The sequence below is a fragment of the Stomoxys calcitrans genome, chromosome 3, assembly GCF_963082655.1.
Source record: "Stomoxys calcitrans chromosome 3, idStoCalc2.1, whole genome shotgun sequence".
Classification (NCBI taxonomy): Eukaryota; Metazoa; Arthropoda; class Insecta; order Diptera; family Muscidae; genus Stomoxys; species Stomoxys calcitrans.
In genome coordinates this window covers 169,985,795-170,009,175 of record NC_081554.1, presented here as the reverse complement: position 1 = coordinate 170,009,175, position 23,381 = coordinate 169,985,795, and the positions used below count along the sequence as shown (strand labels likewise).

Sequence of the window (23,381 nt, the reverse complement as noted above, 5' to 3'; positions counted from 1 at the left end):
CAGATTTGTTTGGTCTAAGGAAGGCTGCAGAAAACTCTTCAACAGGGCAAAAGCCACAAGCGCATCACACGATGGGGACGTCTATAAGGCTGAGCTAAGAAAATACAGGGGCGAGCTAAGAAAGGCTCTAAAAAAATCCTGATTGGAACTCTGCAGCTCCGTGGAGGTCACATCTGAGGCCTGTAGGCTAAGGAAGATCCTATCCTCGAGACCTATTACGGTGGTTTGATAAATTTCAGCACACATTTTGCACGACTATCCCTTCTAGACCAGCAAAGGAAGTGAAAACTGCGTAAAACATAGGCATAATGGTAAAGCGAATCACGAACGCCTTGAATGACTCGCTTGGGTCAGCACCTTCTAGTGCCAAGCGAAGGAGCGAACACCGACCGCCATGGTGGACCGCAAAACTGTTTGGTCTAAGGAAGGCCATCAGAAAACTCTTCAAAAGGCCAAAAGCCACAATGGCTTCAAGGCTGACCTAAGAAAAGTCAAAGGTGAGTTAACAAAGGCTCAGAACAAATCCTGGGTGGAATTCTGTATCTCCGAGGATATACATCGAGGCCTCTGGACTAAGGAAGATCTTATCCTCGAAACCAATTACGGTGGGATATATTCAAAATAAAAGGTATTTGAGTGTAGAATTAGAATCTGATATCCAAATATGGGACCAAGTGTTTGGGGGGCCGCCTCTCATCAAAAACATCCTCCAAAGAAGACAAATTTACGACCATAGCAATATGAGGCTCAAATGAAAGGTCTTTGGGAGCAAAGCAGTGTTTATGGGGCCACGCCACCCCCACAACACCACCCAAATAGTAAGTATTTGCCGACTTTTGCAATATGAGGCTCAAATGAGAGGGTTTTTAGAGTGGAGCACGAATCCTATATATATTTTCAAGGCCAACCCACAGAGTGGCCGCCCATCCCCCAAAACACTCCCCAAGCCGGTCACGTTTGCCGACTATGGAAATATGGGGCTCAAATTAAATGCATGTGGGGGTAGACTACGTAACTGATATCAACATTAGGGACCAACTGTCTAGCGGACGTCCCACCACCATAACAACCCCCAAGCAGGACGTATTTGCTCACCAAGACAATTTGGGTCTTAAAGAGAGTGGAACAAAATATTCATAGTTTTAAGGACCAATACCTCAAACCGGACATATTTGCTGACTTTTGCAATAAGGAGTTTAAATGAAATTAGAAAACGAATTTGATACCCAATTTTGAGGGCAATGGCAATATGGGGTTCAAATAAATGATATATAGATATATGAGAATAGAGCACGTTGCTGATATATTTTCCGGACTTAGTGTTTGGGAGACCACCCCAATCCCCAAAACACCCCTAAATCGGCCATATTTACCGATCATGTCAATGTGGAGATTAAATGAAAGGTATTGGGGGGTCGAGCAAGAACTGATACCCATTTTCGGGACCACTTTTCTTGGGGTCTACCCCTTTCCCAAAATACCCCACAAACAGCAATTTTTTAGTGACCATCGCAATATAGGGCTCAAATAAAGGTTTTTGGGAGTAGAAAACGAATTTGATATCCAAATGTAGGACCATGTATTTAGGGAATCACCCCTTCCCCAAAACACCCCGCAAAGGATAAAAAATGTTCGACCAATATGTGGTACTTAAGATTAGAAAACGAATTTGATATCCTATTTTGGAGCCATGTGTTTGGACGCCTCATCATGTAAACTCCCCTAAACCAATGGCAATATGGGGTTTAAATAAATGGTATTTGAAAGAAGAGCACGATGCTGATATTTTTTTCAGGGCCAAGTGTCTGGGACCACCTCACTCCCGAAAACACCCCTAAATCAGATATCATGAGAGTATCGGGCTGAAATAAAGTATTTTACATCCAAACTTAAGAAGGCGCAGCGGAATGGGCCCGGGTCAGCTAGTAGGATAATAAATATACGTGGTGGTGAGTATCCAAAGTTCGGCACGGCCGTTTTGCGTTTTTACTTGTTTTTGATTTTTAAGCTTTATTTATTGTACATTTCAAATTTATTTACTTGTTTTACCTTCATGGAATTTTTGATTCTAAATGTTTTTAGTTTTTTATTTTATTTGTATCATTAAATTTATTTTTATAATTCTTATCTATTCTATAGACTCATTAAAATTTTTCATTTGTCCCATTGGTGGCGGAAAAGAAATAACTTTCTTTTAATTTAAGGGAAGAGAAAACATTCTTTCGAGTTCATCTAAGGGTTCGTTGTTATTTTCTAAATTAGTCTTCTAGTCTTCTATAAAAAAATTTTTTCACAAAATTTTCTAAAGACATATCTTAACAAATTAGCAATATTTTCGATAAAAAGAAAATTTTGACAAAATTTTCTGCAGAACAAATTCTTGAAAATTTTTTCACAAATTTTTCGATAGAAGAAATTTTCGATAAGATTTGTAAAAGAAAAAATTTTAACAATTTTTTTTTTTTGTATTTAGAAAAATTTAAAAAAATTTTGAAAAAATTTTTGAAAAATTTTGGAAAAATTTTTGAAAAATTTTGGAAAAATTTTTTTCTTTAACTTTCTTTTTCTAAATCCATTATTTCAAAATAATTTTTGTATATTTTGATTTCGATTTTAATATTCACCCTTAAAATTTAAAACAAATTTCCCCAATGTTACCTCTTCTAGAGCTAGACCTTAAATCCACTAATCCTTAATTATAGCCAACACTTAAATTAAAAAATAAAAATTCATGAATTATCTACCAATGACCACAAAACAAGATGACCTACCAGAAGCCATTTCTTTTGGCCTAAAATTTATCACAAGGAAAATTGTTTATTCAACATTATTTTCCATGGATCACTTTGGAATCTGTCTAATCTCACAATTTAGTGTTTTTTCCTACCCAGTTTATTAGGCCGAAGCAATTGTGGTTTCTATGTCTAGTTGCCTTTTTAACAACACTGGAGATATTTTTTCACAATATTTCTGCTTTCTTTTTCTTGCAATTAATAAATTTATTTCTTAATTCGTTGTAAAGCGTTGGCCTTCAGTTGATTAAGGCTTTTAATGGGTGATGGTTTACACCCCATATTTAATAGAGGCATCTGTTTTTGCTTAGCCAAGGCAAAACAAAAATATGGTCAATATGGCAAGTGCTATTTAGAATTGATAATTTTTTTTTTTAATTTAGAAAATGACAACGAACTCGAGATGAACTCGAAAGAATTTCATCCCTTAAATTAAAAGAAAGTTATTTCTTTTCCGCCACCAATGGGACAAATGAAAAGTTTTAATGAGTATTTGCAGTCTATAGAATAGATAAGAATTATAAAAATAAATTTAATGATACAAATAAAATAAAAACAAGTAAGAGCGTGCTAAGTTCGGCCGGGCCAAATCTTATATACCCTCCACCATGGATCGCATTTGTCGAGTTCTTTTTCCGGCATCTCTTCTTAGGAAAAAAGGATATAAGAAAAGATTTGCTTTGCCATTAGAGCGATATCAAGATATGATCCGGTTTAGACCACAATTAAATTATATGTAAAATGTCAGCCAATTTGAATAAGAAATGCGCCCTTTGGGGGCTCAAGAAGTAAAATAGAGAGATCGATTTATATGGGAGCTGTACCTTGCAGTAGACCGATTCAGACCATAATAAACACGTATGTTGATGGTCATGAGAGGATCCGTCGTACAAAATTTCAGGCAAATCGGATAATAATTGCGACCTCTAGAGGCTCAAGAAGTCAAGATCTCAGATCGGTTTATATGGCAGCTATATCAGGTTATGAACCGATTTGAACCTTTTTTGACACAATTGTTGAAAGTAAGAATAAAATACGTCATGCAGAATTTCATTCAAATCGGATAAGAATTGCGCCCTCTAGAGGCTCCAGAAGTCAAGACCCAAGATCGTTTTAGATGACAGCTACATCAGGTTATGCACCGATTTGAGCCATACTCGGCGTAGTTGTTGGATATCATAACAAAACACGTAGTGCAAAAATTTCATTCAAATCGGATAAGAATTGCGCACTCTAGAGGCTCAAGAAGTCAAGACACAAGATCGTTTTATATGACAGCTATATCAAAACATGGACCGATATAGCCCATTTACAATACCAACCGACCTACACTAATAAGAAGTATTTGTGCAAAATTTCAAGCGGCTAACTTCACTCCTTCGGAAGTTAGCTTGCTTTCGACAGACAGACGGACAGACGGACGGACATGGCTGGATCGACATAAAATGTCGCGACGATCAAGAATATATATACTTTATGGGGTCTCAGACGATTATTTCGAGTAGTAACAAACAGAATGACGAAATTAGTATACCCCCCATCCTATGGTGGAGGCTATAAAAATGTTCAGCGGTGGTTTTAAAGAAGGTCAGTTCTTATTGAGTTTAAACTTGAATCGTTGATGTGTGAGAATTTCCACCATTAATAGCTTTTATATAATAGGGAGATATTTCGAGGTGGTCTTTGTATCCATTTGGTGGATTTTGGGCGCCATCCGACCCCAACAATGGAAACCTTGTTTTGGTTTTGATGACTGCGAAAGTGCAAAAAATTTCGAACGAAAGACATTACCAATCTCCGAGATTTTAGGGAGACATTTTGTCTCAAATATGGATATGAAATTCGTGCTTCACTCCAGTTTGAGCCTCATATTGCCATGGTCGGTAAATATGAACCGTTTGTAGGGTGTTTTGGGGCCACCGGCAATTTGCCCTGACAATAGATATCGGAATAGAAATAGAATTCGTTCTTTACTCCCAAATACCGTTGATTTGAACTCCATATTGCTATAGTCGGAAATGAAGTTCAGTTAAGGGGGTGATTTAGGGCATACCCCCTATGACTTGGTTCCATATTGCCATAATGGGTCAATTAACCTATTCGACGTATTTTTAGGACGAAAAGCGCCACCTAGACTTAAACGCAAATTTTAATGTCATATTCGTTATCTACTGCCAAATATCTCTCATTTGAATCCTATATAGCCATGATCGGCTGATATGCCCATTTGGGGGGTCATTGGGGGGTCGGGCAACCTCCCAATACTTGGACCTAATTTTTTATTCCATATTTGTAATCTACTGCCGAATTCTTTTTATTTGAGTCCCATATTGACATGGACGTTGGATATATCTTTTTAGAGGAGTTTTGGTGTTGGAGAGGCCCGATTGATACTTGGATTGGAAATTTAATACCATATTAATTTTTTACTCTCCAATACCTTTCATTTGATACCCATATTGTGTCTATTAGTTTACTTTTGGTTTTGGGTGTCATTTTTGGGGTAAGGGGGAGGGTCCGCCATCATCGATATCTAAACATTATATAACCTATAAACCTAGGTTTCCTTCAATTAAAATCTATTGGGTTGCTCAAAAAGTAATTGCGGATTTTTTAAAAGAAAGTAAATGCATTTTTAAAAAAACTTAGAATGAACTTTAATCAAATATATATTATTGCCATTTTGTTCGATAACCTATTGGCAAATCTTCCTGGCAAATTTAGTATTCCACGCTCATAGAACTTCTGGCCTTTATCTGCAAAAAACTGAACCAAGTGCGATTTTATAGCCTCATCATTGCCGAAAGTTTTACCATTTAAGGAGTTCTGCAAAGATCGAAATAAATGGTAGTCTGATGGTGCAAGGTCAGGGCTATATGGTGGATGCATGAAAAGTTCCCAGCTAAGCTCATTCAATTTTTGGCGAGTGACAAAAGATGTGTGCGGTCTGGCGTTGTCCTGGTGGATTATGACACCTTTACGATTGACCAATTCTGGTCGCTTCTCCTTGATGGCTGTATTCAATTTGTCCAATTGTTGACAGTAAACATCCGAATTAATCGTTTGGTTCCTTGGAAGCAGCTCAAAATATACCACACCCTTCCAATCCCACCAAACAGACAGCATAACCTTCTTTTGGTGGATATCAGCCTTTGAAGTGGTTTGAGCTGGTTCACCATGCTTGCACCATGATCGTTTTCGACTAACGTTGTTGTAAACAATCCATTTTTTATCTCCAATTATGATTCGTTTTAAAAACGGTTCGAATTCATTGCGTTTAAGGTGCATATCACAAGCGTTGATTCTTCGGTTTGTTAAATGAATTTCTTTCAATACATGTGGTACCCAAATATCAAGCTTTTTCACCAGACTTTTTATGTGATAATGTTGAACAGTTGATTTTGGTATATTTAACTTCTCTTCTATCTCTCGCTCAGTTACATGGCGATCCAATTCGATTAATGCTTCGATTTGGTCATCATCAACTACATTTGGTCGACCTGAACCTATATGAAAAATCCGCAGTTACTTTTTGGGCACCCAATACATAAAAATCGGTTCAGCCATTTTTGATTCTATAGAACAAACAAACGGACTCTCATATATACTCATGATTGGTCATATGCCCATTTGGGACGTTTTTGGGAGGTGGGGTAATCCCCTATACTTCGATTTGGTTTTGTATGCCAGATTCGTAATCTACTTCCGAATACCTTTCATTTGAGTCCCATATTGACATGGGCATTCAATTGGTCTGCTTTGGAAGTTTGGGGGTTAGGGCAACTTTCTGGATACTTGATCCCAATTTTTAGTACCATATTCGTATTCTACTCTTCAATATCTTTCATTTGATATCCGTATTGTTTTTATCGGTCCATTTTTTTGGGTGATGTTTTATGGGTAACGGGGGAGGTTCCGCCAATCCCCCAAACCCCCCCCATTATCAACAAATTATAAAGCCTATTCCTTTTTCCTGACTACATTCGAAATCTACTCCCGAATACCTTTCATTGGAGTCCCATATTGACATGCTTGTTTAATAAACCTATTTTAGGGTGTTTTTGGGGTTGGGGCGGCCCCCCAGTTATTTGGACCCAGTTTTTAATGTGAAATACGTACTCTACTCCTAAATACCTTTCATTTTAGTCCCATATTGTCCTGAGCGGTCCACTTTTATTTTTGGGTCGCCGCATTGTAACAACCACAATTTCAGTACCAGACATGCATGCAATTGTTATCTGCTTGGAGGGAAATTTGGCGGAGACTTACTAACGAGCAACGCTTGCAAATCATTGAATTTTATTACCAAAATCAGTGTTCGGTTCGAAATGTGTTCAAATTTTGACAAATTTTGTTCAGCGATGAGGCTCATTTCTGGTTGAATGGCTACGTAAATAAGCAAAATTGCCGCATTTGGAGTGAAGAGCAACCAGAAGCCGTTCAAGAACTGTCCATGCACTGTTTGGTGTGGTTTGTACGCTGGTGGAATCATTGGACCGTATTTTTTCAAAGATGCTGTTGGACGCAACGTTACGGTGAATGAACACATTTCGAACCGAACACTGATTTTGGTAATAAAATTCAATGATTTGCAAGCGTTGCTCGTTAGTAAGTCTATTCATGATGAAATGTCAAAGCATACTGAGCATCTTTCTCTTTGACACCATGTCTGAAATCCCACGTGATCTGTCAAATACTAATGCATGAAAATCCTAACCTCAAAAAAATCACTCTTTACAATACAATCAGCAGACCGCCGCCAGTTTTCTTAGTATTGTTGTCTCCAACACAACAATAATGATCTTCATATCGTAAACCTTATTATGAAGCCATGTTTCTGTAAAAGCTTTAATGTGAAAATCAAAGTCAAAGCTATCTGAGAAAAGAGTTGATAATTTGGTATTTATAAGCCTCCAACGTTGTGATATGCTACAGAAATGTTATCATCGAAAGAAGTTTCTAATTTTTTGGAACATTATTCAAGGCATGTCGCAAAAAAGCATTATCATTACGGGGAATATCATTATGGATGTATTATTTGGTTGCCCAAAAAGTAATTGCGGATTTTTCAGCAGTTACTTTTAGCTTGCTTTAGAAAAAAAAGTGTAAAAAAAGTATATTTGATTAAAGTTCATTCTAAGTTTTATTAAAAATGCATTTACTTTCTTTTAAAAAATCCGCAATTACTTTTTGGGCAACCTAATATTATAGAATTAGTGCTTTAGGTGGCCAAAAATTTGGATTTACTACAGTGTCAAAAATATCCTCAATCCCATGGAACGATTAAATAACGTTATTGGTCTTCCTAAGGCTTAGAAGGCTTTCGGATTCTACTACTGTCTCCCTCATGACTACTCACTTGACATTTACTCATTTGAACACTTGAATGAATTCCATACCACCTGCTCTTGTTTATAACAGAATTTAAGTGCATAATACACAACTCATATGCTTGCAGACTATCATGCAATAAATAAATTACCATTTGTTTTGTTTTCCTTTAACATAATCGAAAATTACCGGTTATTGTATGAAATTCCAAGGACCCTGTCCTAAAAGACCAACAAAAAAATATTAAAAGTGGAAACAGTATGGAATTTTTGCCATGCCATTTTTGCATTGTTATTTCCCATAATGCAGTTCTACTTCCGTCTCCCTTTTCCACTTGGGCATTTAAATCGTTGGTTTATTTGCTCGTTGTTATGTGTCAGCCAAGTCTTTAGACATAAAAAAAAGGATTTGTAAAAATGTTTTGTCTACAAATATGTTCAAGTAAACTATTTTGGAGAATTCCTCATTGTTTCCCATTGTAATTACACTAATTTTCCACAAGGCTTTGTGAGAGGTAGGAATTCGTAGTATACAATCAACAGTCTAGACCAGTGATGGGCAAACTCACACATTTGCATATTATTTCCAAGCCTGCAGGCAGATTTTGTTGTGCACGTACACAAGAATGTGCAATAGTGTGCGTGTCTGCCTATCGCTGATCTAGACATTAGAAGAATGTGTTTAAAATCTGTTTGTTATGCGGCAACAAAATCCATAAATTTGTGAATGGAGATCATACCAAAATTAGCCATGTACGTCCGTCCGCGCCTTGAAATCACGCTACAGTCTTTAAATGAAACGGGGATCATATGAAAATTAGCCATGTACTGAAACGACAGGTTTCTCGCGGGGAAAGAGTCCGTGCCGAGACTAGAGTAGAGAACACGGAGTTTGTTTAGGTTTTTACAATCTTGTTTATTTGAGTGTAGGTATAAAGATGATTAGTGACTACAAGCGAATACTTAACCCCGAGCCTTGGAGCGGCACTCGGAAATACTGGCCAAATCAGGCAGTGGCTGGTTGATGTAGGTTGAGACCTGGAACGGTACTACGATTGCACAACAGCTGTACCGTGTGGTTTTTACAATCCTGTTTATTTGAGTGCAGGTATAAAGATGATTAATGACTACAAGCGAATACTTAACCCCGAGCCTTGGAGCGGCACTCGGAAATACTGGCCAAATCAGGCAGTGGCTGGTTGATGTAGGTAGAGACCTGTAACGGTACTCCGTTTGCACAACAACTGTGACGTGTGGGTGAAGTCCTGGGACGGTACTTCTCCATCAAATCAGGCAGTGGCTGGTTGATGTAGGTTGAGACCCGGAACGGTACTCCGATTGCACAACAGCTGTGCCGTGTGGTTTTTACAATCTTTTTATTTGAGTGTAGGTATAAAGATGATTAGTGACTACAAGCGAATACTCAACCCCGAGCCTTGGAGCGGCACTCGGAAATACTGGCCAAATCAGCCAGTGGCTGGTTGATGTAAGTGGAGACCTGGAACGGTACTCCGTTTGCACAACAGCTGTGACGTGTGGGTGAAGACCTGGGACGGTACTTCCCCATCAAAGACGTTCCGTTGACGGCTGGAACTTGGCAAGGCGGTAATTGGCTACGACTGGTCGAACGGTGGAGTGCGGCACTTTCAGGGCTGTAGCTAGGGTCCGAATAAGCCAATGGTTGGGCAGCGCCAGCTGACGATGTTGAGGACCAGGTACGATACTTCCACCTTCACACACGGGTGCTAGAGTTAGGACTAGGCTGGGCTTAGCGGGAAGTGATTTGTTTGCGGGGAGGCCTGGAACAGCACTTCCAAGCAAGGCAGTAGTGTTGCGGGGAACATCGGAGTTATCCGGCGAGGCAATCGTGCTCAGGTTACGTCGGTCGTGGAGTCACAGTGCGAACGCACGGGATATACCTCGGGTTGTTACGGTGCAGTGACCACGGAAGTACACTGTTCTGGAAAGGGTGAAAAAGGCGGTGATAAAGCGCTGGAATGATGTAAGTATACCGGGCTGGGGTTCACTCGGCGGGGGTTTTGCAATGTAGTGACCACGAAAGTACACTGGTTGGCAAAGGTAAATCGGCGATAGTACGGTGCAGCGACCTCGAAAGTGCACTGTTGACGGAATACAAACAAGGCGGCTTTATTAAGAATGCTCGGCGAGGTTTATACAAAGTTCTATGGTGCAGTGACCTCGAAAGTACACTGTTTACAATGGCACATCGGCGAGAATCAGTTTCTACGTAGCTTGAACGATGTAGTTAACACGAATGTACACTGTTTTCCGAAGGCCACACGGCGGACATACGATGCAGTGACCTCCAAAGTACACTGTTGACCGGGGTTCAAACGGCGCGGATCTTACGAAGCTATTCCGGTGAAGTGACCACGAAAATACACTGTTTAGCGAGACACAACGGCGGAACTATGATGCAGTGACTTCGAAAGTACACTGTTAACGCTGACAATCGGCAAAGGTTAACGTAGCTTTTACGGTGCAGTGACCACGAAAGTACACTATTTTGCAAAGACACACCGGCGGAATGATGGCGCAGTGACCTCGAAAGTACACTGCTGAGGGAATACAAACGTTGCGGATTTACTACTCTTTTACGGTGCAGTGACGACGAAAATACACTGGTTAGCTAAGGTAGAGCGGCGAAACTATGATGCAGTGACCTCGAAAGTACACTGTTGACGGAATACAAACAAGGCGGCTTTATTAAGCTTTGACGATGCAGTGACCACGAAAATACACTGGTTCGCTAAGGTAGAGTGGCGAAACTATGATGCAGTGACCTCGAAAGTACACTGTTGACGGAATTCAAACAAGGCGGCGTTATTAAGCTTTGACGATGCAGTGACCACGAAAGTACACTATTTGGCGCATGTACATCGGCGAAACAATGATGCAGTGAACTCTAAAGTACACTGTTGACGGGATACAAACAAGGCGGCTTTATTAAGCTTTGACGATGCAGTGACCACGATAGTACACTGTTTAGCGAATGTACAGTGGCGAAACTATGATTCAATAACCTCGAAAGTACACTGTGGACGGGACACACACGGTGCGGGCTTACAGAGCTTCTACGGTGCAGTGACCACGAAAGTACACCGTTTTAGCGGAGGCACAACAACGGATCTATGGCAATCGCGTTACAGAACTTGTCTGGATCTTTATGATGCAGTGACCACGAATGTACACTGATAACCGGTCGAAAATCGGAGGTTGCACGGAGTTTTAGGGAGCACGAAAATACACTGGCTCACACTGTCACTTTTGTCTTCGCATTCTGCCTATGCCACTTTTTCACTCTACTCACCGATATTTTTCCTGCTTCCCGATGTCTGCCTGTACTCCGACGATTGACTTCTGCTCCCTGTTGGCTGCACTCGCCTTCCTTTTATGTGTTTATACTATAACACCTATATTGGTCGATCACTAGATATTGGGTCTTGAGCCCCTAAAAATGCTTATTTATAGTCTGATTTCGTCCCTAATTAAAGATATGGCCAGGAAGAAGGTTTAGGCTATATCATTTGGTGATATTTGAAGGGGACGGACGAAAATACACTGGCCCACACTGTCACTTTTGTCTTCGTCACTCTACTCACCGATAATATTCCTGCTTCCCGATGTCTGCCTGTACTCCGACGATTGACTTCTGCTCCCTGTTGCCTGCACTCGCCTTCCTTTTATATGTTCATACTTAAACACCTATATAGGTCAATCGCTAGATATTGGGTCTTGAGCCCCTAAAAATGCTTATTTGTCTTATCTTGAACTTGCCTGGATCTTTATGATGCAGTGACCACGAAAGTACACTGATAATCGGTCGAAAATCGGAGGTTGCACGGAGTATTAAGGACCACGAAAATACACTGGCCCACACTCTCATTTTTGTCTTCGCATTCTGCCTATGTCTTTTTTTCACTCTACTCGCCGATATTTTTCCTGCTTCCCTATGTCTGCCTGTACTCCGACGATTGACTTCTGCTCCCTGTTGCCTGCACTCGCCTTCCTTTTATATGTTTATACTATAACACCTATATAGGTCGATCGCTAGATATTGGGTCTTGAGCCCCTAAAAATGCTTATTTATAGTCTGATTTCGTCCCTAATTAAAGATATGGCCCGGAAGAAGGTATAGGCTATATCATTTGGTGATATTTGAAGGGGACGGACCCTCCCCCGTACCCCAAAAACTCCACTTAAATTCAAAAATGAACGGATAGGGATAATATGGGTATCAAATGAAAGGTATTGGAGAGTAGAATACGAATGTGGTATTAAAAATTAGGTACCAGTATCCAAGGGGTCGCCTAAACCCAGAAACTGCCCCAAACAGATATATTGAACGTACAAATCAATATAGGACTCAAATTTAAGGTATTCGGCAGCAGACTACGAATATTACATAAAAAATTCGGTCGCCCCACCACAAAAAATCCCCCCAAGGGGAATATTACTCGATCATAGGTAGATGAGACGCAAATTAAATGTAGCATGACGAATATGGCCTTAAACTTTGGATCCAATAGGTTATTTGATCCATTGAAACAATGGGGGATCAAGTGATAGATATTTTTGAATGCAAGGCAATGCAATGGAAGCCACCGTAGCGCAGAGGTTAGCATGTCCGCCTATGACGCTGAACGCCTGGGTTCGAATCCTGGCGAGACCATCAGGTTATTTGATGCATTGAAACAATGGGGGATCTAGTGATAGATATTTTTGAATGCAATGCAATGGAAGCCACCGTAGCGCAGAGGTTAGCTTATCCGTCTATGATGCTGAACGCTTGGGTTCGAATCCTGGTGAGACCATCAGAAAAAATTTCAGCGGTCCGTCTTATCCGTCTATGATGCTGAACGCTTGGGTTCGAATCCTGGTGAGACCATCAGAAAAAATTTCAGCGGTGGTTTTCCCCACCTAATGTTGGCGACATTTGTGAGTTACTATGTCATGTAAAACTTCTCTCCAAATAGGTGTCGCACTGCGCCACGCCGTTCGGACTCGGCTATAAAAATCATTGAGCCTAAAACTTAAATCGGACTGCACTCATTGATATGTGAGAAGTTTGCCTCTATTCCTTAGTGGAATGTTCATGGGCAAAATTTGCATTTGCGTCATTCAAATTTGTGCTAGAGTGGCAGATGTGGGGTGGCGCACAACCCTTTTATAGACGCCCTCCACCAAGCGGCTCTATACACCAATCATGACAATATGGGGTTAAATTAAAGGTATTATGTTGTGGACTGCGAATCTGTTATCTTTATTCTGCTCACATATCTAGTGGACCATCTCACCTCAAAACTGTCGATCAATCATAATGACTTAACAGAACACTGTGTGGTTAAATTAATTTGGGGTCATAAATAAATGTAGGTCGCCATACCTCCAATGCAGTGCATTGCGTTGGCAATTAGGAATGTTAAGGTTTGTAGGACTGGCCAATCAATTAGAAACGGGTGTGAGTTTCTGGCAAGTCTTGTATTCCTGGTGAAAATCCTAATGTCGGGGTTAAGAAGACGAATATCCCTGGAACGCACGCCATGATAATAACGATAGAACAATACAACGCTACCCACATTCCGACGATGTTCAAGAGAAGCAATAGAGTTGGATAATCTACTGTCCCCGAGCAATACCATCGCTCTCCGGTGAACCCGGTCAAGTAGCTCCAAGGATGATTTACATCCTCGGCCTGGTGTAGGTAGAATGGATATTGAGAAGATCAGAAAAGGTGAAATATTTCTTTCATCGCTTAAGTAAACCCAAACACTTGAATGTTTCTTTCGACACTTCGAATACGTGTTTTGACCAGCGGACATCACATTGTATCTTCATGCCCAGAACATCAAACGTGTCTGACTGTTCAATATCTATACCGTCGATAATTATCGACGATTGAAGTGGGTCAGTGAATCGCTTGTGAGATAAGAAACAGAACTGCGTCTTCTGTGCGTAAAAGTCTACTCTGTTCATTCTACCCCAGTCGGAAATGGCCAACAAATCCTGGGAGAGCGTCTCATCCACAATTCTTGAGGACTGGGCCTATGATCGAATGAATATGAATGACACTGACTACTGTCATCGGCAAATGAGTAGACTGGATTCGAAGTCTGACCCAATAGAACGTCAATGAAAATAAGAACAAGTAAAAGCGCGCTAAGTTCGGCCGGGCCGAATCTTATGTACCCTCCACCATGGAGCTCATTTGTCGAGTTCTTTTCCCGGCATCTCTTCTTAGGCAAAAAATGATATAAGAAAAGATTTGCTCTGCTTTTAGAGCGATATCAAGATATGATCCGGTTCTCAAAAAGTAAAATATAGAGATCGATTTATATGGGAGCTGTATCGGGCTATAGATCGGTTTATATGACAGCTATACCAGGTAATGGACCGAATTGAACCATACTTAGCACAGTTGTTACAAGTGATACTAAAACACTATGTGCAAAATTTCAGTCAAATCGGATGAGAATTGCGCCCTCTAGAGGCTCAAGAAGTCAAGACCCAAGATCGGTTTATATGGCAGCTATATCAGGTTATGGACCGATTTGAACCACACTTGGCACAGTTATTGGATATCATAACAAAACACGTCGTGCAAAATTTCATTCCAATCGGATAAGAATTGCGCACTCTAGAGGCTCAAGAAGTCAAGACCCACGATCGGTTTATATGGCAGCTATATCAAAACATGGACCGATATGGCCCATTTACAATCAACCGACCTACACTAATAAGAAGTATTTGTGCAAAATTTCAAGCGGCTAGCTTTACTCATTCGGAAGTTAGCGTGCTTTCGACAGACAGACGGACGGACGGACGGACATGGCTAGATCGACATAAATTGTCGCGACGATAAAGAATATATATAAAGGGTGATTTTTTTGAGGTTAGGATTTTCATGCATTAGTATTTGACAGATCACGTGGGATTTCAGACATGGTGTCAAAGAGAAACATGCTCAGTATGCTTTGACATTTCATCATGAATAGACTTACTAACGAGCAACGCTTGCAAATCATTGAATTTTATTACCAAAATCAGTGTTCGGTTCGAAATGTGTTCAAATTTTGTTCAGCGATGAGGCTCATTTCTGGTTGAATGGCTACGTAAATAAGCAAAATTGCCGCATTTGGAGTGAAGAGCAACCAGAAGCCGTTCAAGAACTGCCCATGCATTCCGAAAAATGCACTGTTTGGTGTGGTTTGTACGCTGGTGGAATCATTGGACCGTATTTTTTCAAAGATGCTGTTGGACGCAACGTTACGGTGAATGAACACATTTCGAACCGAACACTGATTTTGGTAATAAAATTCAATGATTTGCAAGCGTTGCTCGTTAGTAAGTCTATTCATGATGAAATGTCAAAGCATACTGAGCATCTTTCTCTTTGACACCATGTCTGAAATCCCACGTGATCTGTCAAATACTAATGCATTAAAATCCTAACCTCAAAAAAATCACCCTTTACTTTAGGGGGTCTCAGACGAATATTTCGAATAGTTACAAACAGAATGACGAAATTAGTATACCCCCCATCCTATGGTGGAGGGTATAAAAAGGGAAGGGGAAAGGACAAAGCCTTGTGGCACACCTGCGGTCAATCTATACTCATCTGATGAGAACCCATCTACAACAACTCGGATAGTGCGATCTCTGAGAAAGCTCGATATAAATCGAACGAAGTTATTGCCGACTCACAAAAGCATGGTAATTCTTCTCCAGTATCCCTTGTCTGCATGTAAAGAGATACCTGGCAAAGAACTTGTCAGGTATCTCTTTACGATCCATAGTGGAGGGTATATAAGATTCGGCCCAGTCGAACATAGCACGCTTGTACTTGTAACCTGTTACTTGTAGCTATAGAAATATCTCCAGCTTTCAGTTGGGACTTACCGACTATACGGGTGATCACTAGCAATACGTGTGTTAGTTTCCAGTAAGTTCCTCCCCACTTAGTACTCACCACAAAATCTTTGTTAGGCTATATAAACGAAAATTTCCTAGTATTAATGACTTTAAGTCATGCATCATTTTAGAGATTCTCTCATTTAATAATATTCTGTCTTCTTTTATTTTGCAGCTGATCCAAAATTTAGTGGTCCCATCAACAATGTTACAGTTCCTGTTGGACGCGATGCAATACTAACATGCGTAGTTCACGATTTAGTGGCATTTAAGGTGAGTTTTACTATAGAACTAGCTGGCCCAGTGCGCTTCACTACGCCATAAAACTGCTTCTTATACCCACCACCATAGGAGGGGGGTATACTAATCTAGTCATTCTGTTTGTAACATCCCGATATATTGATCTACGACCCCATGAGGTATATATATTCATGATCGTATTTTGATCATATTTTGTGTCGATCTAGCCATGTCCTTCCGTTTGTCGAAATCACGACAGCGGTCGAACGCGTAAAGCCGCTTGAAATTTTTCACAGATACCTAGTATTGATGTAGGTCGTTGGGGATTGCAAATGGGACAAATCGGTTCAGTGTGGATATAGCTCCCATAAAAACTGATCTCCCGATTTGATTTTCTTGAGCCACTGTAGTGTAAATAAGTCCTGTTTGGGGGGTGTTTTGTGTAAGTGGTGGATCCCAAGAAACTTGATCCTGGAAGTTGGTATCAATTTCATGCTCTCCTCACCAATACCTTTTATTTGAGCAACATATTGCCATGGTCGGTAATTAAGATGGGATATATGGATATCGAATTCGTATCATTGAAGCGCAGAGGTAAGCAAATCCGCCGATGACGCTAAACCCGTAGGTCCATATCCTGGCGAGAACATTGGATATCCCCTCCTACTGTTGGAGACATATGTGAGGTACTATGCCATGCACAGAAGTCATGTAAAAGCTTCTTCCCAGAGGTGTTGCATCTCGAGACATCGTTAGTACTGGGCTTTAAAAAAGAGGTCCTTTATCATTGAGCTTAAATTTAAATCGGACAGCACTCATTAAAATGTGAGAAGGTAGCCTCTATTCTTTAATGAAATGTTCAAGGGCAAATTTTGGCCCTACTCTCTTATACCTTTCTGGGCTCCTTTATTTTAGTGGGTAAATATGTCCGGTTTGGGGTGAATTTTGGGGTGTGAGGTGGCCATCCAAACACTTGGCCCTCAAAGTAAATATTCTTCGTGATATACTCTCAAATACTTTTTATATGAGCCTCATATTACCATAGTCGGTAAATAAGTCCAGTTTCATTTGCTTTTTTGTGGTGGGATGGTAACTCAAACATTTCGCCTAAATATGGATGTCAAATTCGTGCTGTACTCCCAAATACCTTTCATTCAAGCCCAATATTGCCATGGTCGATAAATATGTAGGCTTTGGAGGGCGTTTTGGGGATGGGGCTAGCACTCCACCACTTTGCCTAAAAATAAATATAAAATTCGTTCTTTACTCCCAAAATCCTATCATCTGAGCCCCGTTTTGATATGTTCAGAAAATAAGTTCAGTTAAGGTTGTGCTTTGAGGCTTACCCACAAACACTTGGCTTCAAAACTGGATCTCTTTTTTACTCTCAAATTCCTTTCATTTGAGTCCCATATTGTCATGATGGGTCATGTAACCTACTTGAGGTGTTTTAAGGAGTTTAAGCACCACCTAGATATGTTAACTTAAAATTTTATGTGATTTTCTTAATCTACTGCCAAATTGCTTTCATTTGAGTCCCATATAGCCATGGTCGGCTAATAAGCCCCTTTTGGGGGGTTTTTGAGAATGAGGACATGACATGACATATTCGTAATCTACTACCGAATACCTTTCATTTAAGTGGCATATTGGCATGGAAATCCAATATGTCTGTTTGTGGGGGGGGGGAGGTTTTTGGGTTGAGGCAGGCTGGGTTTTTGGACTCAAATTGTACTACCATATTCGTATTCTACTCTCCAATATCTTTCATTTGATACCCATATTGTCCCGAACGGTTCACTTATGATTTTGGGTGGTATTTTTGGCATAAGGGGGAGGGTCCGCCCCCCTTCTGATATAAAAAAAATTATATAGCCTATGTTTCCTTTCAGACCAACCTACACAATCTGTGAAAATTTCGAGAAAATCGGTTCTGCCGTTTTTGAGTTTATAAGAAACAAACAAACCGAGTCCCATATAGTCGTGATTGCCTAATATGCCCATTTGGTGGGTTTTGGGGGGTGGGGTGACCCCGTGTACTTCCACCTGATTTTGTATGCCAGATTTGTAATCTACTCCCGAATACCTTTCATTTCAGCCCCATATTGATATGAACGCTAACTTTGTCTGCTTGGAGGAGTTTTGGGGTCAGGGTGACTTTGACTTTGACCCACCACGGATGGGGGTATATTCATTTTGTCATTCCGTTTGCAACCCATAGAAATATCCGACCCTACAAAGTATATATATTCTTGATCGTCGTAAAAATCTAAGACGATCTAGTCAGGTCCATCCGTCTGACCGTCTGTCTGTTGAAATCACGCTAGTCTTTAAAAATAGAGATATTGAGCTGAAACTTTCCACAGATTCTTTTTTTTGTTCATAAGCAGGTTAAGTTCGTAGATGAGCTATATCGGACTATATCTTGATATAGCCCCCATATAGACCCATACGCCGATTTAGGGTTTTAGGCCCATAAAAGCTACATTTATTATCCGATATTGCTGAAATTTGGGACAGTGAGTTGTGTTAGGCCAGTCGACATCCTTCCTTAATTTGGCACAGATCGGTCTAGATTTGGATATAGATGCCATATAGACCGATCTCTCGATTTAAGGTTTTGGGGCCATAAAAGGCGCATTTATTGTCCGATTTCGCTGAAATTTGGGACACTGAGTTGTGTAAGGCCCCTTTGACATTTTTCTGCAATCGATCGATTCAGATTTGGATATAGCTGCCATATAGACCGATCTCCGGATTTATGGTTTTAGACCTATAAAAGGCTCATTTATTGTCCGATATCGCCAAAATTTGGGACAGTGAGTTGTGTTAGGGCCCTTGACATCTTTCTACAATTTGGTCCGGATCATTTCAGTTTTGGATATAGCTGCCATATAGACCGATCTCTCGATTTAAGGTTTTGGACCTATAAAATGTCCGATGACGTCAAAATTTTGGGCAATGAGTTGTATTAGGACCCTCGACATCCTTCTTCAATTTGGCTTAAATTGGTCTAGATTTGAATATAGCTGTCATATAGACCGATCTCTCAATTTAAGGTCTTGGGCCCTTAAAAGGCGCATTTATTGTGCGATTTCGCCGACATCGGGGACAGTGAGTTGTGTTAGGTTTTTCGATATCCGCATCGTATATGGTTCAGATTGGTCTATATTTGGATATAGCTACCAAAAAAACCAATATGGGGGCATAATTTATGATTTTTCACCGGATTATGACGAAAGATGGTTTACATATATACCGAAGGTGGTGGGTATCCAAAGTTCGGCCCGGCCGAACTTAATGCCTTATAGATACAATATTCGTATTCTACTCTTCAATACCTTCCATTTGATACCCATATTGACCTGATAGGTCCACTTTTGTTTTTTGGGTGGTGGTTTTGGAGTAACGGGGGAGGGCCAGCCCCCTTCTGATATCAACAAATTATAAAGCCTATTCCTCTTTCCTAACCATATTAGTAATCTACTCCCGAAGTCCTTTCATTCCATATCGTCACGATCGTCCACTAAACCTGTTTTAGGGAATTTTGGGGTTGGGGCGGCCCCCCAGTTACTTGGACCCAATTTTTAATATGACCCAATTTTTTGGACCCAATTTTTTATAATTTCGTGCTCTACTCCTAAAAACCTTCCATTGAGTCCCATATTATCCCGATTAGCACATTTTTATTTTTGGGTAGTACTTTTTAGGTAAGGGGAAGGGTGCACCCCCCTTCCTATATCAAACCACTAAGGAAAGACAAAAGTCGGGCGGTGCCGACTGTATGATATGTTTAAACTGCAATAAGTACTGTTTGTTTCTTTTTTGAGATGAGCTAAATGATAGCAGATTTTCTTTGCAAATCTCGGATCATTCTTTGCAAGATATAGCTGCCCTATTTTCACTTCTAGAGCCACTGCAAGCGCATTTATTGAACAATCTTGCCAAAATTTTTAACAACGCTTTCCTCGATGTCAACCACAATATCTAAGAAGTTTGCTCGAAATTGGTTAAAATTTAGATATAGTTTCCATATATATATTCGAACGATTTTGGGTAATTTGCAATAATGTTTTCAGTATACAGTCGGCACCGCCTGACTTTTGCCTTTCTTTACAGATTTCATAGAAATTTTTGTTCTATAGACAATTTTTCCAAAAGGGTATTTCTTTTAGTTTAATTTTCATATTTTTCTTTACCTTTCAGATGGCTTGGCTCAGGGTGGATACTCAAACAATTTTGAGTATTCAAAATCATGTCATCACCAAAAACCACCGCATTAGCATAAGTCATACAGAACACCGCATATGGCAGCTGCGCATAAGAGATGTTCAGGAATCCGATCGGGGCTGGTATATGTGTCAAATTAATACAGATCCCATGAAAAGTCAAGTGGGCTACCTGGATGTGGTGGTACCGCCAGATATCATAGATTTTCAGACCAGCAATGATATGGTTGTAGAAATTGGGCAAAATATAACTTTGGTCTGTACGGCCAATGGACTACCAGCACCCACAATAACATGGCGAAGAGAAAAGGATTTACCGCTCTATGTAGAGAATGGGCGCCATATATACAGCACCGAGGGTCAGAATTTATCGTTGCCCCATGTGACCAGGGAAACAATGGGTGCCTATTTGTGTATAGCCTCCAATGGGGTACCGCCGACTGTGAGCAAAAGAATTTCGGTGATAGTGAATTGTAAGCTCAAAGAAGGATTGAAGAAGAAAATCTCGGTTTTAAATTTCTTTCTGTTATAGTTCCACCCACTATATGGACCCGCTACGATACCATCTATGTTGGCTATGGCCAAAAGGTAACTTTGGAGTGTATATCCGAATCCCATCCCACTTCGGTGAATTATTGGCTCAAGGACAAGGAGTTCATACAAGGAGGGTCCTATGAAACTGTGTCACGCAATAATGCCTTCAAGATTGTCATGCGTCTGGTCATAAGACCCCAGAAGACAAAGGATTTTGGAGAATATCGTTGTGTGGCCAAAAATATGTTGGGCGAGATGGAACAGACCATAACATTGCATCGTAAGGGAGACAATGGAAAATTTGGAAAATTATGTAAAATATCATAAAATTTTTATTTTTATTATTGCAGACAAAGCCAAAAAGAATCTTCAACATGCTTATCAATCCAACAGTAAAGACAATCAATTTATAATTATTGAAGGTTAGATGATTATTTATAAAAAAAAAAAATATTTTTTGTTAATCTTGAAATTTTCTTAAAATTTTCAGAATATATTGCGAATGATGACCTGAATCCCAAACCCTGTTTATGGTTGATAGTTTCAGTTTTTATGTATGGGTTAGCAATAAATAGCGGTACAATGTGAATTAAATTTTATTTAAGAAAATGACTATCAAATTGTTTGTTTTGCAAAATTATATAAGTTGAAATTTTATGTCTAATAAGATTTCGTCCCAATATTAGGTTCATAGAAAAAATTTTATCCATACATTTTTTTTAAAAAACATTATTTTTGTAAAAAATTTTGTCAACGCCGACTTTTATAGAAAATTTAGACAACATTTTTTTTAGGGAAAATTTTGTCAAAATATTATTACTGCAGAAAATTTTTTTGGCTAGAAAATTTTCTCAACATTCTTTGGGTAGAAAATTTTCAAAATTTTATTTCGTCTGTTTGCGCTCTTTTCTTATTATACTCACCACCATATGATGGGGGAATACTAATCTAGTCATTGCGTTTGTAAAACCTCGAAATATTGATTTAAGACCCCATAAAGTACAGTTGAACCCCGATTATCCGGGCTTCTATTAACCGGTAACCACTGTTAACAGGCATCCTGTGCTTTCAGTTATGTACCTCTATTAACCATGGTTAACCCCTAATATCCGTGCTTCAAAAATACTACCTGTATTCCTCTATTATCCGTGCCCCACTTACATTTGTATACCCTCCACCATAGAATGAGGGTATACTAATTTCGTCATTCTGTTTGTAACACCTCGAAATATGCGTCTGAGACCCCATAAACTATATATATTCTTGATCGTCATGTCATTTTAAGTCGAACTAGCCATGTCCGTCCGCTTGAAATTTTGCACAAAAACTTCTTATTAGTGTAGGTCGGTTGGTATTGTAAATGGGCCATATCGGTCCATGTTTTGATATAGCTGCCATGAAAACCGATCTTAGGTCTTGATTTCTTGAGCCTCTAGAGTGCGCAATTCTTATCCGATTTGAATGAATTTTTGCATGTAGTATTTTGTTATTATACCCAACAACTGTACCAAGTATGGTTCAAATCGGTTCATAACCTGTTATAGCTGCCATATAAACCGATCTTGGGTCTTGTTTTCTTGAGCCTTTAGAGTGCGCAATTCTCATCCGATTTAATTGAAATGTTGTACGACGTGTTTTATTATAATATCCAACATTTGTGCCAGGTATGGTTCAAATCGGTTCATAACCTGATATAGCTGCCATATTAACCGATCTTGGGTCTTGACTTCTTGAGCCTCTAGAGTGCGCAGTTCTTAGCCGATTGGAATGAAATTTTGCACGACGTGTTTTATTATGATATCCAACAATTGTGCCAAGTATGGTTCAAATCGGTTAATAACCTGATATAGCTGCCATATAAACCGATCTTGGGTCTTGACTTCTTGAGCCTCTAGAGTGCGCAATTCTCATCCGATTGGAATGAAATTTTGCACGACGTGTTTTATTATGATATCCAACAATTGTGCCAAGTATGGTTCAAATCGGTTAATAACCTGATATAGCTGCCATATAAACCGATCTTGGGTCTTGACTTCTTGAGCCTCTAGAGGGCGCAATTCTTAGCCGATTGGAATGAAATATTGCACGACTTGTTTTGTTATGATATCCAACAACTTTGCCAAGTATGGTTCAAATCGGTCCAAAACCTGATATAGCTGCCATATAAACCGATCTTGGGTCTTGACTTCTTGAGCCTCTAGAGTGCGCAATTCTTAGCCGATTGGAATGAAATTTTGCACGACTTGTTTTGTTATTATACCCAACAACTGCGCTTAGTGTGGTTCAAATCGGTACATAAACTGATATAGTTGCCATATAAACCG

The 23,381-nt window shown here is 39.8% G+C and overlaps 1 protein-coding gene across 1 annotated transcript; it reads left to right on the top strand.

Annotated features, from left to right (window-relative positions):
- The first annotated feature begins 394 nt into the window (after positions 1 to 394).
- LOC106092746 (neurotrimin) lies at positions 395 to 21,645 on the top strand. Its single transcript, XM_059365684.1, has 6 exons — positions 395 to 497; positions 16,230 to 16,327; positions 20,501 to 20,996; positions 21,056 to 21,337; positions 21,408 to 21,479; positions 21,548 to 21,645. Exons 1-6 carry the CDS (start codon positions 395 to 397, stop codon positions 21,643 to 21,645), a joined length of 1,149 nt encoding a protein of 382 aa, XP_059221667.1.
- The last annotated feature ends 1,736 nt before the right edge of the window (positions 21,646 to 23,381 follow it).